The sequence below is a fragment of the Drosophila willistoni genome (genome assembly GCF_018902025.1).
Source record: "Drosophila willistoni isolate 14030-0811.24 chromosome 2L unlocalized genomic scaffold, UCI_dwil_1.1 Seg196, whole genome shotgun sequence".
NCBI lineage: Eukaryota > Metazoa > Arthropoda > Insecta > Diptera > Drosophilidae > Drosophila > Drosophila willistoni.
The window spans coordinates 8,760,223-8,776,952 of record NW_025814048.1 but is presented as its reverse complement, the minus strand read 5'-3'; the positions used below and the strand labels follow the sequence as shown (position 1 = coordinate 8,776,952).

The following is a 16,730-nucleotide window of genomic DNA, read 5'->3' as shown; positions in this document are numbered from 1 at the left end:
AGTCAGCTGTTCGCTTGCACGTTTTGCAACACTGCAACGTTTATCACGTGAATTGTTTGTCAGATTAGCGAGTTGAATTTCTCCATAGTCATACATTCCCACCACAACAATCACACACACACGGGCACTCTGAGTTTTTTTTTTGTGGGTGGCGGCGGTCAGCTTTGCAGCAGCTCCTCAAAAAGTTCGAAAAAAACACCAAATAGTGTCTTTCCATCATCAAACTTGCAAGTGTTAAAAAAAGTAAGTGAAACATATTAAGAAAAAATGCGGTTCAAAAGAAACCATAAAATTCAAATTGCAACTACTTCAAAAGCATAGAAAAAATGAACTCAAAACTCTTGAGTTTGCAAGTGTGTGCGTGCAAAAAAAAAATTGAATATGACCCTGAAATTGTTCAATTTTAGCCTTAGCAACGTCAGCGTGAACAATTCAAATATGCATAAATCAAAATTAAATGTTTCAACTTATTGTAATAAAGAAAAATATGTGTGAAAAACTGCAAATTTTCTAGGCTAAAATGAAAATGGAAAAAAAAACTCGTGAGAATGAGAAATTATTGATCGAATTTTACTGTCATGTGACAAGCCAACAAAACAGCTGACTTGTCTGGGAGAGTTCACCACGCCACACACAGCGAGAGAGAGAGAATAGTGTGGTGATAAATCAAGAGAGAGAGCGCGAGAGAGTGTAAGAGTGAGAGCCGTGTTGCTGCTCTGGGTAAACAAATTGTGTGGGGTCTCCGGCCGTTAAAATTTTGAAATTCTAATTGGGGAAATACGTAATAAACGAAACGAAATTTCGTTGATGTTATAGTGATGAAAATCTACTAAATACAAGGACTACTCTCCATACAAATAGTTGGATTGCGTGCCGCACATTTTAAGCGACCTTGACTGTTTTGACCAGATATAAACTTGAAACGCAAAGTCAAATAATATTCACACAAAGATATATGTATGAATATACTTACATACACACATACATATTTGCTTTGTTTCCCCAAACAGCTGCTTGGGGTTCCAGCGCGTGTCTCCCCTCCCTCACCCCACACCACAAACACACAGAAACAGGCAGGCCACACATTATTATTAATTAATTTTGGCCCAGAAGTAAGGACAATGACAAGGGTAGCAGGAGCTGGAGCAAGAGCTAGGCGAGGTTCATAGAGCAGATCATCATCAAAGTTAGACGAATAACAATTTTATAATTTATTTGTCGTCATCATTGCAAGCCAATTTCCTGTATACATATCTCTGTATGTCTCTCCACCCTCAAACCAAACCCAGACCTAACATTAAGGCCAGCCGTTAGCCAGTCTGGCTGGCGCCTGTCTTTTAGCCACCTCCTCAGCCCACCTCCTGCTCTATGTTCTATACCCCATGTCAACATCATTTATGTCTGTTGTTATCTGGGCAGCAAAGCAGCGAGAATCGTGGAATTGGTGGAGTCTACGTCATCTAGCAGCCAGCCATCAAGTCCCTAGCATAACTCACTCTCCCTCCAACATCCATCCATCCATACATACACATATTGAAGGCAATTATTGTTGATCTAAAAATAGACACCTTACCCCAAACAGCCAAACATGGCCTGATGAGGACAATGCACTGCCTTGAATGTTGATGTTGATGTTGATGGTAATGTTGTCATCCGCGAGTTAGCCCATGAAGGCCAACTACCAGGGAGTTATGTAATCATGATAGAGTATGCCAAAAAAAAGAAAAGAAAGCAATAACCAAAAGTCAAGCATACTCGAAAAAGGTCCTTTCTTTATTTGAAACAAGTTAGATTAAGTTAAAACTTAGATTTGTCTTGAAAGAATGGAATATTGATCTAGTTAGATTAAGTTAAAACATAGATTTGACTTGAAAGAATAGTAACTTAGACTTTGTTTTTATAAAAAAAAACATCCGCTTAGCATTTTGAACAATATAATTTCATTTCTTTTTCAAACATTTGATTAAAAACTTTAGAATTTTCAAATGTTTTCTCATTTGCTTATGATTCCTTGTTTGAAATTATAAACATCACATTATGTAACTATAAAAACTTCCTTCAAAAGTCACATATACCCTTTTTTTTTTGGCTAAGGAACTTGAAATGTTGAGTAAAGTTAGATTTCTATCTCATGATTACTCATACGCACTGTATGTGGTGGACCCTGTATATTAGAAGCAGGAGTCACAGAGCACAGCAAAGATAGGGCAAAAGAGATAGAGAAACAGAGTCAGAGAGAGAAGCAAAAGGCGGCGACACTTACCAAAATTGAACATTGGCTTGCTGCGGCTGCCATTGCGTGACGTTGGCTTTGTCATCATCACCATCATCGATTTGGCCATATGCCAGCCAAGGATAGAAGAACAGGGCAATGCCAAGCCAAGCCAAGTCATGTCAAGCTATTCCATACCAAAACATCGTATCCAGCTCTCATTTCGCTGTCAGCCTTTCGAGTGTAAACACGCAATCCAAAGAGAATTTCTCCTTGTAACTAAAGGAAAAATTTCTTATTTATTTTGTGTGTGTTTGTGTTATTAAAAAGCAAAGGAAAATGCCTAAAAAAGTGCAAGTCAACCAAGTGGAAAAACTTTTAAGTATATTATTAAAACGCAAAGAGTGCTAAACTATCTAAATAAAATAATAAACAAGAAAGTAAAGTATGTAAACTAAAATGTCAATAAGACGTAAAAGAAAAAATGGAAGGAAATGGAAAGGAGGCGGAAATGTTGTCGTCCTTTTGTCTGGCTAAAAAAAGAGGAAAAACATTGGCGTCGACTTCGTCACGTTTTCCTTTCGAAGGCCAACAGAATAATTAATTAAATTTTAAACGATATTGATTGAGTATACTTTCTTTCTCTTTCTCTCTCTCTAGACAATATAGCAAAATGTTGTCCGAATATTGGATTATCTCGGCCCCTGGCGACAAGACGTGCCAACAAACTTTTGATACGATGAATAATTTAACCAGCAAGCAACATAACTTGTGCAATAACTATAAATTCCATATACCCGATCTGAAGGTAAGTCATCTAATCAATTATTTAAAATATTCTAAGCTCTTAAACTAATTTCTATCTCATTTTAGGTGGGCACTCTCGATCAATTGGTTGGCCTTTCCGATGATCTGGGCAAATTGGATACTTATGTGGAGCAAATAACTCGCAAAGTGGCCAACTATTTGAATGAAGTTCTTGAGGATCAGAGGGATAAGCTTCATGAGAATTTGCAAGCCAATAACAGTGAGTTGAGAATTTGATTTAGCATTATCTTTGGATATACAGACTTTTTTGCATTATTAAAAGTTAGCTTAGTTTTAGATTAATAAATATACTTATATATCTATCTATCTATCATATATTAAAAAAGACTTTATTTTTTGTTTAGTCTTTAGTTATTTTCTAAGCAGTAGTTGAAATCTGGAATGCTCTCTGAATATATATATATACATTGTTTTTCTTGAAACTATATACTCTCTCTGTAACTCTCTCTCTCTCTCTATTAACTAACAAAATCAGTCCATTTTTACGCCCTTGAGAAAAACAAGATTAAATTTAAAAAAAAAAAACTATAGAATGTATTTAATTTTCAAATTTTGACTAACATTAAATTATATAATTCAATTTGAAATATTCTATCTTTTTAACTCCTTACACTGATGCCCTTTCTTTGTCTCTCTATATATATATACATATATTGAATAACAATTGAGTATAAAGAAAGAGACAACAAAAAACAAAAAAACTGAGATTTAAAAACTAATCGATTTTCAGATGAAAACATTTTTGAGGTTATCTAAACGATTTTGATTTTTCAATTTTGTTTCCTTTCTTATTTTATGTTTTATTTGGTTTTGGTTTTTATTCTTTTTGTTTCATTTTATTTTGTTTTAATTTTTTATTTTTTATTTGTTTGTATTTTTCTTTATTTAAAACTCATGCGCACAAATCATCACTACTATAAAATTCAAAATTAAATTTAGAACGAAAGGAAAACAAAAAAAATGTTATTGTATTTTCGTTTTTGTTTTCAAAACAACAATGGAATTAAAAGAATTTAAAGTTAGAAATGAAAATTATAAAAATTATGTAACTGCGGCTTGCCGTAGATAATGAATACCCTTGCAGTTGATATTATATTCTATATATGATTTTCTATATACATATGTATGTACAAAGTGTATAAAACAAGAATTTCTTTAATTAATATGTAAATAGTTAGAGTATTAGATTTTAAACCTTTTTTTTTTAGGTGAAATGTTAAGAAATTGAGATACAATTTTTGATTTACCTTTGTTGTTTGGGAATATATTTTGGAAAATTATTTTCAAAGTGCTTAAATCAATCAAAGTTTAATTTTGAGCTACGATTACGTTTCGAATTGTTGTTTGGTACAGAATCCAGAAATATCTTAACTGTACAATTCAGATAGAACCGGATATATGGAATGTTTTTATGAAGTATATAGACATAGATGAATATTTTCGGGAATAGGATTGGAATTTTTGTATTATACAAAATTTAGAAAAATCTCAACTCTCCAGTTTATAAAGCTTTTATGAAATATAGATATGTGATTATATTTTGGAACGAAGTATTTGGATTGTATCGAAATAGAATGTTCCGAAGAACATTCCTACTTATAGGAAGCTTAGAAATGTTGAAAATTATAAAAAGGTCTTAACAAGACACAGTATATTGAACAATTCTAGTTCAGTTGATCAAACAGTTTGAAACAGTTTAATCAAAAATTGAACAAAAAATGTGTCAATATATAGTTTTTACATTGAAAGGTTGCTTCTAAAAAAATGTCGTTTTAAATTGAAGAAATTTCTATTAAAAGTTATTAGAAACAAATCAATATTCTTAAAAATAAAAGACAGTTTGGCTGTATTTTGTAAACTCATTATTTTGTTATAGATCATGTAAAAAGTAATAGACAAAAATGAAAGTTCATGTATTTTAGTGTTAAGTTTCGATTTCTATATATGTTTGTATTCACTTCTTTCATTTCAAATATTAAAATAAAAGGAATTTAAAACCAAGTTTTAGAAAGATTTGCAAAAAAGACTAAAAGTCGTTGCATTAAGAGTTTAGTTTCGATTTCGATGTTTACTTACTTCTCCTTAAATTGAAATTTCCAAATGAAAGAGAATTTTGATATTTGGTTTTAAAAAGATTTGCTTGAATTTGAATTAAATCAACCATATGGAGTCACTTCAGAAGTGAACTACAATCGAGTCTCGATAATTCGAAATGGCAAGGGAACAGCATTTTTTATGAATTTTAGAGATTTTTGATTTACTGGGTTTTCCATTTCAATGAAGTTTTTTCAAGGGACCAGCAGTTTCTTACGAAATATTGATGTTTTCGATTTAGCGGGGTACGAATTATCGAGATTTGACTGTATATAATTCAAATCTTTAAGAAGTTATCTCTGCAAGGGTATATCTATTTATTATACATATCCTTCCCTATATATAGAAAAAAAAAACTGAGGAAAGGGAAAACTTAATTAAAGCGAAGCGAAAATTTGCGTTGTTTATTTTTTGTGTTGCGTTTGTTGTAAATTTATATACACGCCAACAAAACACACACACACACACACACAAAAATAAGAGATCCACCATACATTCACATACTCACTTCTACCTCCTCTGCCCCCCACACTCCCTTTCTCTCTCTTTCTATCTCTCTATCTCTCTCTTGATCCTTATTGTTCTATCTCTGAAATATATAAGCTCCGTATATATATATTAACAAACAGACACGCACATACATAGAAAACCAGAAACACACACATACACGCAATTGACCTGACCTCTGAACTGGCCAGGTTCCGGCTCCTCCTCCCCCTCAATACAAGGCGTTTAACGTCGCATCAATTCTAATTCTAAGGTCACTAACTACAACAACAACTGAACTTCCTCTTCTTTCAAGGCACACCCACTGTATGTGTCCTACCAATATCCTTGCACACATACGCACACACACACAGACATACCTCCTTCTCTATTCCACCTCGAAAAAAAAAACAAAACTTGTACACTTTTGTATATTTTTACACAAAACTTAAATATTGTTGTGCAAAATTCAAAAAAAAAAAAAAAATATCCTTGTTTAATTTTTTGATTTTCCTTTTTTTTTTTTGCCTTTTTATCTATGTGGTTAAAGAAAAAACTATTTTGTTTGAAAGCCCATTAGTTTTTAAATCATTCACCCCCCGATAAATGAATACCAAATAAAAAAAGTAAATATTAAACAATATAAATGATAAACATAATTATAAATATAAAAAAAGAAACAAAAGTCATTAAAATAATATAAAGCGTGTGTCGTTCTCTCTCTATCTCTCTCTCTCTCTCTCTTTATATATATACATATATATATAAAAAATAAATTTGCAGTTTTATTTTTCGTTTTGTTTTGTTTAATTTTTTGTTTTAGTTGGTTTTTCGTTGTTTTTTTCTTTTTTGTTTTTGTTGGTTTTTCGTTGTTGTTTTTCTTCTTTGTTTTTATAGTTTTTCCAGATAATTTAAGTGCAGCGTGTTTTAAATTTATGTTTTTCTATTTTTTTTTTTTTTTTTTATAATGTAAAATGAAATGTAAAATTTGTTAACTCAATGTGTTTGTGTCCGTGTGTGTGCCTATTGTGTGTGTTTTTGTGTATTGTGTGTGTGTGAAATTGAATCTGCTGCTAATTTTCCATTAACTGCACCCAACACTCTCTGTCTATTTCTCCCTCTCTCTATCTACATATCTATCTCTCTGTCTCTACTCTTTTGCATTTAGCTAACACTTCAATATATCATATCCCCCTCCCTTACTAACCCCCGCCGCCCCAAAAACCCTCCCCGTATCACCATGTTAAATGCTTTTTATAATCAACTTTTTGTAGAGGCAAAATCGGCCAAGGGAATCAAAACAATATATCTGTATATGAAAAACAAACAAAACGCTTTTACACTGTCTTAGTAAAAATTGTATATAACCATCCAAGTCGAAGTATATCCCCCCTATATATATATATATACTACATATGTATAATCTCTGTATCGAAATGACATTTTATCAAAATCATTTTTTTGGTTTGTTTTTGATTTTTGCGTTCCACTGTTGTTATACTCATTCTCAAAAAGCGTTTCGCCACTGAACCACATTTTTTTTCTTTTTTTTTTTACATTGCCTGATATCATTTTCATTTTCAATTCTAATTTTGGTTTTTAGTTTTATGTTTTTTTTTTTTAAATATATATTTTTACTTTGGTTTTTCTTTTATTTATACCTTTGGGTAAACTCTCTTTTTGGCTTTGAGTTGATGAAATGGAAATCCAAAAATGGATTAAATTAGGTTCTTTGATTCCCATAATGTTAGTATGACACTAAAAATTAAAAATATATTTCGCTCATTTAAGTATTTAATTGAAATTTGATAAATTTTTAGGGTCATACAAGCATAAGCAAGAATAGTTAACAAACAAAAACAAAACGTATGCTATATAGTTTTTATGTTATATATTTATATATAAAAAAAAAAAAAAACATTAATTTCCAAACAAAAAATCAAAACCCCACTTCCCCCGCCTGAATTCTGAATGGACAAACATTGAATCGGTTAAACCTTAAACCAAACCAAAATCGGGTATCTAAACCACCAAAACCAATCAACCAACCAACCAACCGACCATAATTTGATATGATATGAACAACCAAAAAGGTCCTGGTCCACCCGACGACAGCATGCCGTGTCGACACCATCAACGCCTGAAGCATCTAAGCCTGCGACACCAGCGTAAACACCAGCACACGCACCACCAAAACAATCCTATACACTATCCATCACAACATCATATACACCGTCAGCTGCCAGCGGATATAAAGGGTAAATCCACAACAAATCTTTCAATTAGTCGCGAAACAACAACAACATCCGGACTCCAATCCGCCCTAGGAGGAGTAGGAGGAGGAGATGGTGCACACACTACTAATACTATTGATGTTTCGTCTGCTGCTGCTGCTGCTGCTTCTGCTGTTGGCCCCGTCGGCTCTGGCTCTGCTGCTGCCAAGAGCTGGACTGGCGGCAGTTTGAATAATCTCTCGTCTACCATGACGGATGACTATGATTTTGTTATACCGCCGCCCGGTTGTATATGCGATGATTGTTATGCCGGCAGCGCTGTATTTGCACCCCCAAGCACAAGTGCAACGGCCAGCACATTGATGGCCGATGAATATTTTCATTCACAGACAACATCCTCGATGTTAAATGCCACACGTTGTGCCATCTCAACGGTAGCGGCCATTGCCACCGGCAGCAGTATGGCAACCACAAGTGCCCAAGCAGCAGCATCATCATCAGCAGCAGCAGCAGCACTTGATTCGTCTAATACTAATGAAGCCAATGTCGCCGCCGTCGCCGCCTCTGCTGTAACTGCTCCATCATCTGCTAAGCATAACTCTGCCTCGACGCTCTGCTCATCATCGGCTTATTTCTCCACATCGGCGCCAACAACCAGCAGCTCAGTGCATAGCAGCATGTCGCGCTCTAACAGCAAGAAGCTGAACAATAATACTTGCAGCATCAATAATAACAACAGCACAAATAGAAACAAACAGGAACAAAAGCAACCGGCATCGCCTCCGCCTCCATTGCAATCGCCTACACAAAAATCCTGCAGTTCCTCGATCGATGATGGTGGTGATTCAAAATCAAGTCCCCAAAGTCCACAATCGGAACTCTCTGAAACATTTGACTGGTGGTTCAATAAGCCCAAACGTAGTTCTAAGAAGAGCAGGTATCTTGTTCAGCGTCTTTCAAAAACGAAAACAATATTTTAAATGTAGAAACGTTGCCCAAAAAAAAAAGTTTAAGCACCCAACCAAAAAAAGTTAAATAAACTAAATCAAAGATAAAAGCCAGTCACCCGCAGTCATCTCACCAAATCAAAATCAATGAAAGTAAAAACACTGTAAAGAATCTTACAAAAATTGCAATACAAATAGAAAAACCGTCGTAAATACTTTTGAGATAAGGACCTAATTTATTTATTTCCTAAATTATTTATGATATTTCCGATAATCAAAAAAAACTCAACTTGAAATTTTTCGAGGAATTTTTGTTGTTTTCAAAGCGAAGAAAGTAAATCTAAAAAAAAAAACCGAAAAATTCATCGTTGATAAACTTGAAAGATCCTTTAAGGACAGTATTTTTGGTTTCCTAGCAACCTGATTGTCCAAGAGCTATAATTTTATCTAAGAAGAAAATCCATCGTTGAAATTCTTAAAAGATCCTCTAAGAAAAGAATCTTTCTAAGAAATATGTTTTTCCAAATGTTTGAAAAAAAAAACATTCGAAATTCATTTGAATTTAAAATTCATCGTCGAAAATCTTGAAAGAACTTTTTTGGGAAAAAATCTTTCTACGAAATAAGCTTGTCGAAGTGTTTTACCGACATATATTTAAATAAAAAAAAAAATAAATCTTCGTCGAAAATCTTGAAAAAAAATCTTTAAAATAAGATCTTAAGTGTTTAAACATTATCTTAGATGAAAATTCAAAATTCGTCGTCGAAAAACTTGAAAGGTCCTTACAAAAAATTCCAAAATTCATCGTCAAAAAACGATGATTTTAAAAAATTCCAAAATTCATCGTCAAAAAACTTGAAAAATCATTTCAAAGAAAAACGGCGGTTTTTCGTTTGTATACACCACACACACACACCAATCTACATACATATTCACACACAAATGCACATCAAACGCTTTGCCTGACCTCATTTGAACGTTAAAAAGAATCCAAAACCTAAACAAACATAAAAAAAATCCGTCCATAAATGTTTAATTTCTAATTTAAATGTGAAGAACAATGAACCACGAAATTGCAATAATAATATATTTCTTTTTTAAATCATTCCTCATTCTTCACCAAAATAAATCCCGCCCTTACCACCCACACATCTATCTCTATACACACCCCTTTACACACACACACACAGTGCACCACCACCCACCGCCACAATGACATTTTGGCATCAATTTGCATCAACATTTACACCAATTAATTTGCCACCGTCTTCTACTACACCACCACCATATTTCGCACCATTGACACCACCATTATTACAACCACTGAAATCACTGTCACAACCATCAACACCACCGCCACCGCGCTCTAGTTATCGCTCTTTCTTCAATTCTCTTGCCGATCAAATTTATAGCAAACGTTCTTCTACTTCCACTACTACAACGAGTCAATTAAACAATATAAACAATGGATTTAATTTAACACCAACTCATCATAGATCGTCGCCAGTGAGTAGTTGTTGTGGCAGTAGTAGCCAGGGTCGTTCCAGTCCAGACACGGATAATCTTGAACCACCAGAATTTCCACTCAGTCCAGGTTAGCACATCAAAAAAACCAAAAAAATAAAAGAGTCACAAGAGTCGTTGTCCATCCAGCATGGCCTTGGATAAAATATACATAAATATTTTAATTTATTATTATTGTGATTCCTACGGCCCTTCGCAAAAAAAAAACAAAACTTTATGGCTCTTCTTCTTCTACTTAATATTTCTATGTTTTAAATTTTTCAGTTTTCAGTCTTATTGTATAGTTTTTCTTTTGCGTTTCGTAACTTTCCAAAAACAACTTTTGATGTATATCCTTCACCGCCAAAATAAAAAAACCAGAAACACCTTTAATCACATGAATTTATCTATTATACTATATCAATATATATATGTTTTGGATAACAAAAAAAAATCAAGTGCCAATTGTTGTTTATTTTATTATTTTGCAAAAACAAAGTGTATTTGTTTTGCTTTTCGAATCAAGTACAGTTTTCTCGTCGTCAAGGAAAAGTGTGTTTACTTTCTCTCTCTCTATATATTTCTCTTTAAATCTGCTATATATCTATAGATTTTGTAACAGTGTAAAAGCGTTTTTTTTTAAGTTATGTTTATGTTTTCAGTGTACGCTCATCTAAAGTTGATTTTTTTTTTAGAGCTGCTCCACCACATCCAACAACAAAACAAAAACCGAAACACCACCATCTTGATCTCTCTCAATATTTCTCTTCTTACCAGCCGTTTTTGCCGTCCAAAATTGTTGATAATAAACTGCAAAAACAAAAAAGAATAATTGTATAATATTTGCCAACAAATTCATATTGATTTGCCTGTTTTCTTTTTCAATTTACTTAACTCACCAACAAATATGCCTAACTCTTTAAATAACTTAATAATTAACAAAGCAAAAAAGGTATTTAAAAATTGCTTTTTATTCCAGCTAACAAAAAAAAAAACAAAAAATACTGTAGCAAGTGTAAACCGATTTACTATAGCTTTTTGCCTGCTTTTCTATCTGAGTGTGTGTGTTTTTGTGTGTGTGTGTGTGTCTGTTGTGTGTATTTGTAATTGTTTAACTTATCTTAACCAGCAATAATATTTGTTATTTATTTCTTATTTATTTTATAATAACAATTTTAGCTTCATTTTATGTTTCAAACGTTTTTTTTTTTTTTTGTTTATTTCTAGAAGATTTATATTTACCATAAATATATGGTAAAAAAAAAATATGCATATATATACTGAATATATATTTCAATTTTTGCTAGATTTATAAGATTTTTATAACTCATCAATAACTGAAAACTAATGAGATATTTATTAAACCATTTATATAGCCAACCTACCCCAGTATTTGACACGTTTCCAATGGGATATGGCTAAATATCCCATCAAGCAATCCCTACGCAATATAGCCGATATTATTTCGAAGCAAATTGGCCAAATTGATGGTGATTTGAAAACGAAATCGCAGGCTTATAACAATTTGAAGGGTAATTTGCAGAATTTGGAAAAGAAGAAATCGTAAGTTTAATGAAAAAAAATAAAACTAAGCTAAAATTATTAACCTAATTTCTTCAATATCTTTTTTGTTTTACAGTGGCAGCTTGTTAACCCGTAATTTGGCTGATTTGGTTAAAAAAGAGCATTTCATTCTGGACTCGGAATACTTGACCACTTTGCTGGTGATTGTGCCAAAGTAAGTTTACGATAAACAAAATTTGGCAATGACTTACTCTTGATTTCTCTCTTTACAGAGCCATGGCCAATGACTGGCTGGCCAATTATGAGAAAATCACTGACATGATTGTTCCACGCTCCTCGCAATTGATCAAGGAGGATCCCGATTATTGTCTCTTCAATGTGACCCTGTTCAAGAAAGTGGCCGAAGAGTTCAAACTGCATGCCCGTGAGCGTAAATTCATTGTACGTGATTTTGTCTACAATGAGGAGGAGCTGGCCGCCGGCAAGAATGAAATCACCAAATTGATGACAGACAAGAAGAAGCAATTTGTATGTTAAAGAAAATCAATTGAAAATCTATAGAAAATTGATTGAACTTTACGCTTTTTTCCCAAATGTTTGCAGGGCCCTCTGGTCCGTTGGTTGAAGGTAAACTTCAGTGAGGCCTTCTGCGCCTTGATCCATGTGAAGGCATTGCGCGTATTTGTGGAATCGGTACTCAGATACGGTCTGCCAGTCAATTTCCAGGCCATTCTTATTGAGCCCAACAAGAAGAGTGTGAAGCGTTTGCGTGATGTTCTAAATCAATTGTATGGCCATTTGGATGGTGCCGCTGCTGGTGGACACGTTAGCAGTGCCGATGTAAGTTCGACTCATTGACCTAAAATGTTTTTAATAGATTTTAATTCTACATTTCGTTATTTATTTCTAGAATGTGGACATCCCCGGCTTGGGCTTTGGCCAATCGGAATACTTCCCCTATGTGTTTTATAAGGTCAACATTGAAATGGTTGAGCAGCCAAAGGTGTAAAGTGTGTCAACACTGTGACACGCACACAGAGAAAGAGAGAAAGAGGGAAGAGAAAAAAACGCCACAAAAAATTATGAAAAAAAAAATTTCGATACCGCCTCCAAAATTTTCAAATGCAAAACTATTTAGTGCTCATAGGAATCCTCCTTAAACAACATTCAATCAATTTGCCACGCAAGAAAAACAAAAGAAAAAAACAAAACAAAAAAAAAATACATATAATTTTAGTCATTGTTATTATAATTAATTGTTGTTATTTATGTTGCAAGCAGCGGTAAAGAATTCTGTTTCCAAAACATTTAAAATATCCTTTTTACATGTTAATCAAGTTTTTGTCATATATATTTCACATTTTTAGTTGATTTTGTTTTGCTTCAGTATTTCCATATGTTTTTTAATTTAGTTCTTTATTTTTGTCCTCTGTTCTTTATACACTTAAAACAAAAACAAAATAGAATGAATAGCTAAATTTACACATTGTCACTAAAAAAACTCTCTTATTGTTTTTGGTAGCAATAAAAAACAAACAAATCAAATCATTAAATCAAATTGAGTTATATTCGTTTAGTGGTTACACCTCCCGCCCCCAACCAGCCCTCCATTAAATTTTTATTATATTTTGATATCCTATGACTAATCAGCATCTAAATATACCTAATATATTTGTTTCTATGCCCCAATATGATGGTGTCTGTCGCAAATTTAACTAACGTTCTAACAACTATTTGCATAAACGAAAAGGAAAACTTATTTAATATAAAACAAAACAAAAAATAGTATTGTATTTTATAAAACGAAAACAAAAAAGAAGAAATATTGTTGACTAGATATCAAAGAGTTTATCGAAATGCGAGCATAAATTATCCCACTTTAAATCCTTTCTTCTCTGCAATTTGATGGAGAGAGGGACAAACGAACAATAAATATTGAAAGTAAAGTAAACATTAATTTGTAATTTGAAACTTTCATGGTTATTTCGTTATGTTTTTTGCTACTAAATGCTAAAAATCTAAATGTAAAACAGATAAAAAAAGAGAAAAACAGTATCTACTATATATATATATTATATAAAAAAAAACTATGTTATGTACAACAACAACAACAACAAGAACTATGTAAATGTCATTTTGTGCGTTATATAAGGTGCAAATTAAGAGCCATCCTTGTAAATAATTATATAAAGAAAGAAAGAGAGACATTCCAATATTGTTTTTTGTCTTCAATTCATTTCAATCGCTCCAAAAAGTAGGCAACACATTTTTTAAAGCCTCAAAAGGCAAAAACATGGTAAGGACAAGATTCAAAAACTCTTTTATTATACATTTATACACTGGGAATTTGACTGACTTTGCAAAAATCATCAAAAAACTACTTAAAGAGGGTCCTTGCGTCCTCCTACACTTCTTAAAATAGCAAACGGATCATCAAATCGACTTTATCAACTTCAAAGATCGAGAAATTTAGATCAAGACAAAGGACATCCTTAAAAAGGCTCTTCTTTAAGTACTGACGAAACAATAATAAATAACAAAACACGCATTTTAAAATGTGTACACCTAACTGAAAAATTTATTATTATTAAATATATTTTTAATGGTAAATTTAAAGTTATTTCTTCTTTCTACAGTTCAGATCTCTTGCTTGGTCTTACTTTGCGAAGAGGCATTACGTGATATTTTCAATATATTCGGAGGTTTAGGCTGACTCTTATCAGCCTCATACTGGGCACGATGTAAACGCTGACGATGCTTATACATGTTGGCGGAGCAAAAGAATGTCATTGGACAATTGGGACAGGTATACAATACTTCGCCAGTGTGCGTTGAGGTATGTTCCTGTAAAAAATTGTTGGATTATAAAGAAACACTTCGATGGGGGGAATAACTCTCTCAACTCACCCTCAGCTCTTGTGGTCGTTTAAATGCCTTTTCGCACATGGTACACTTGAATTTTCTTTCACACTCATGATTGTGATAGATGTGACGACGTAATGCTCTCGCATTGGGCGACACTTTGCTGCATATGTGACATCGATGCTCCCCGGCACTCTCCACATGTATGCTCTTCATATGCTGTTTCAGACCAGTCATACCCTTGAGCCAGGCGCCGCATATTTGGCATTGCTTCAGCTCTGGTTCGGGTCGTGGTTTATCCGAATGCATCAGCTCTTGATGCTTTTTCAGTATGATTTTGGTGCGCATCTGTTTGCCACATTTGTCGCAGATAATGGTACTCTCTGGATCGTGTATGGAATTCATATGATTCTTAAGCTTGCGCTCGGTGAGAAATCTATGAAAGAAAAAAAATTACAAATTTATTACTATTATGAATATTCTTCGTCATTTGTCGGTGGGTGACCTTACTTTTTATTGCACTCTGTGCAGGTGAATTTGAACTCCGATTTGGGTACATGTTTATTCAGTTTATGATAATCAATGGCCGTTTTACTTAGGAAAGTCTTGGAACAGAGATCACAAGTGAATGTCAACTTAATGGAGGGATCTAAATGCACTTGCTGATGTGACTCCAAATGTCTTGAGTTTTGGAATGATTTCGAACAGGTTAGACATTTGAAATGCTCTGGATTCCAATGAACTTGAACATGTTCAGCCAAAACTTTACGTTGAGTAAATTTACGGCCACAACACATCATATAGCCGGGATCCACTTGATGGGTGAGGCGATGATGTCGTTGCATTTCCGTGAAATTATGAACCAACAAATTACACAACGAACAGGCCAATACTTTGTTAAAGAACTTGGCTATAATCTCATCATATTCCTCTTGCTGCTTCTTGCGTTGTTCGATAAGTTCGCGGGACATGCGAACCTTTGGTTCCGCCGGCTTTGAGCGTTTCTTATATTTCTTGGGACGTTGAACAGTTCGTTTTGGTATATCAGCAAATTCCAATTTCTCTTGGCCATCATTCAGTTCGAAATCAGAGTCGGTATCTGATTGGGAATTGCTAGAATCCGAATCGATGCTATCCTCATTCAGGAAATCAGGATCTGGCAGGTTATCATCATCATCTTCATCGTCCATATGACCAACATCATCATCGGCACTGAACTCGAGTTTTTCCTCTGATTTTAAATCCAATGACTTTTCCACTGAAGTAGGTGTGGCTCCAGGTACTTTACGGGGTCTCCCACGGCGCTTTTTAGGTGGTTCATCCGCTGCAATTGATTCCGGTTCACCATCCAAGCCATCCTCCTGGACACCCTCGGCTTTAACTCTTTTCCTTAGACGTCTGTCACTTGTGTTTTCTAGTATTTCTATTTTGGGCAAATGATCCAATTCGTGCTCCTCAATCTTCACTTCGGGATAAAAGAAATTTCTATCCGCCTCCGTTGGGGCCTCTGGTTCAATGCTTACAATCTCTTCTACTTTTTTCGGTGCCTTCACTTCGTTTTGTGTTAATGGATCATCTTCCATGGGCAACACCTTGGTCTCCTCAAGTGAACTCTGGGCCGCACTGACAAACTCATGAAGCGTGTGGAATTCGATGACTGTTTTCCAACAACGATCGCATATGCGATCTCTTTCGCGTATCACTACGGGAAAATGTTGGCCCACTATTTTGGCCACATCCAGTTGCGTTCCTCGGGCCGAGTTAACTTCTATGTAATCTCCTCCAGCTCCTGGCGAAAAATCATCCAAGCAGAGAAGGCAGCAGCTCGTGGTCAGCTCGGCAGCTGTCGAGGTAACAGGGAAAGTTGTTTAATATTATTTTATTTATAATTAAAGAAAGACAAGGATGCTAGTTTATAATTTACCCATTTTGAAGTCAAGTCTGCTGCTTCTTCTTCAGAAGTTGTTGTTGGTTTTTCTGCAAAAAATAAGAGAACACAAAAAATAACAGCGCTGCCAGACAGATTGACGCTGCTGACGT

The 16,730-nt window shown here is 34.1% G+C and overlaps 2 protein-coding genes across 3 annotated transcripts; one reads left to right on the top strand and one right to left on the bottom strand.

Moving 5' to 3' along the window:
• Window positions 1-117: 117 nt before the first annotated feature.
• Window positions 118-14,041, top strand: LOC6640212 (V-type proton ATPase subunit C). Of its 2 annotated transcripts, XM_023174852.2 has the most exons (10): window positions 118-243; window positions 2,873-3,020; window positions 3,086-3,239; window positions 7,714-8,791; window positions 9,992-10,395; window positions 11,681-11,867; window positions 11,944-12,042; window positions 12,101-12,356; window positions 12,432-12,668; window positions 12,739-14,041. In XM_023174852.2, the coding sequence occupies exons 2-10, from the start codon at window positions 2,886-2,888 to the stop codon at window positions 12,835-12,837; spliced, it is 2,649 nt and encodes an 882-aa protein (XP_023030620.1). In that variant the 5' UTR covers window positions 118-243; window positions 2,873-2,885; the 3' UTR covers window positions 12,838-14,041. The 2 variants fall into 2 exon arrangements, with proteins under 2 accessions (XP_023030620.1, XP_015034240.1); XM_015178754.3 differs by lacking the exons at window positions 7,714-8,791; window positions 9,992-10,395 and having other exon boundaries at window positions 125-243.
• A 335-nt stretch (window positions 14,042-14,376) lies between these two features.
• LOC6640213 (transcription factor grauzone) lies at window positions 14,377-16,688 on the bottom strand. The gene is made up of 4 exons (XM_023182082.2): window positions 16,615-16,688; window positions 15,201-16,533; window positions 14,736-15,126; window positions 14,377-14,672 (listed from the first exon to the last, which is right to left on the bottom strand). Exons 1-4 carry the CDS (start codon window positions 16,616-16,618, stop codon window positions 14,466-14,468), a joined length of 1,935 nt encoding a protein of 644 aa, XP_023037850.1. The 5' UTR covers window positions 16,619-16,688; the 3' UTR covers window positions 14,377-14,465.
• Between the last annotated feature and the right edge of the window lie 42 nt (window positions 16,689-16,730).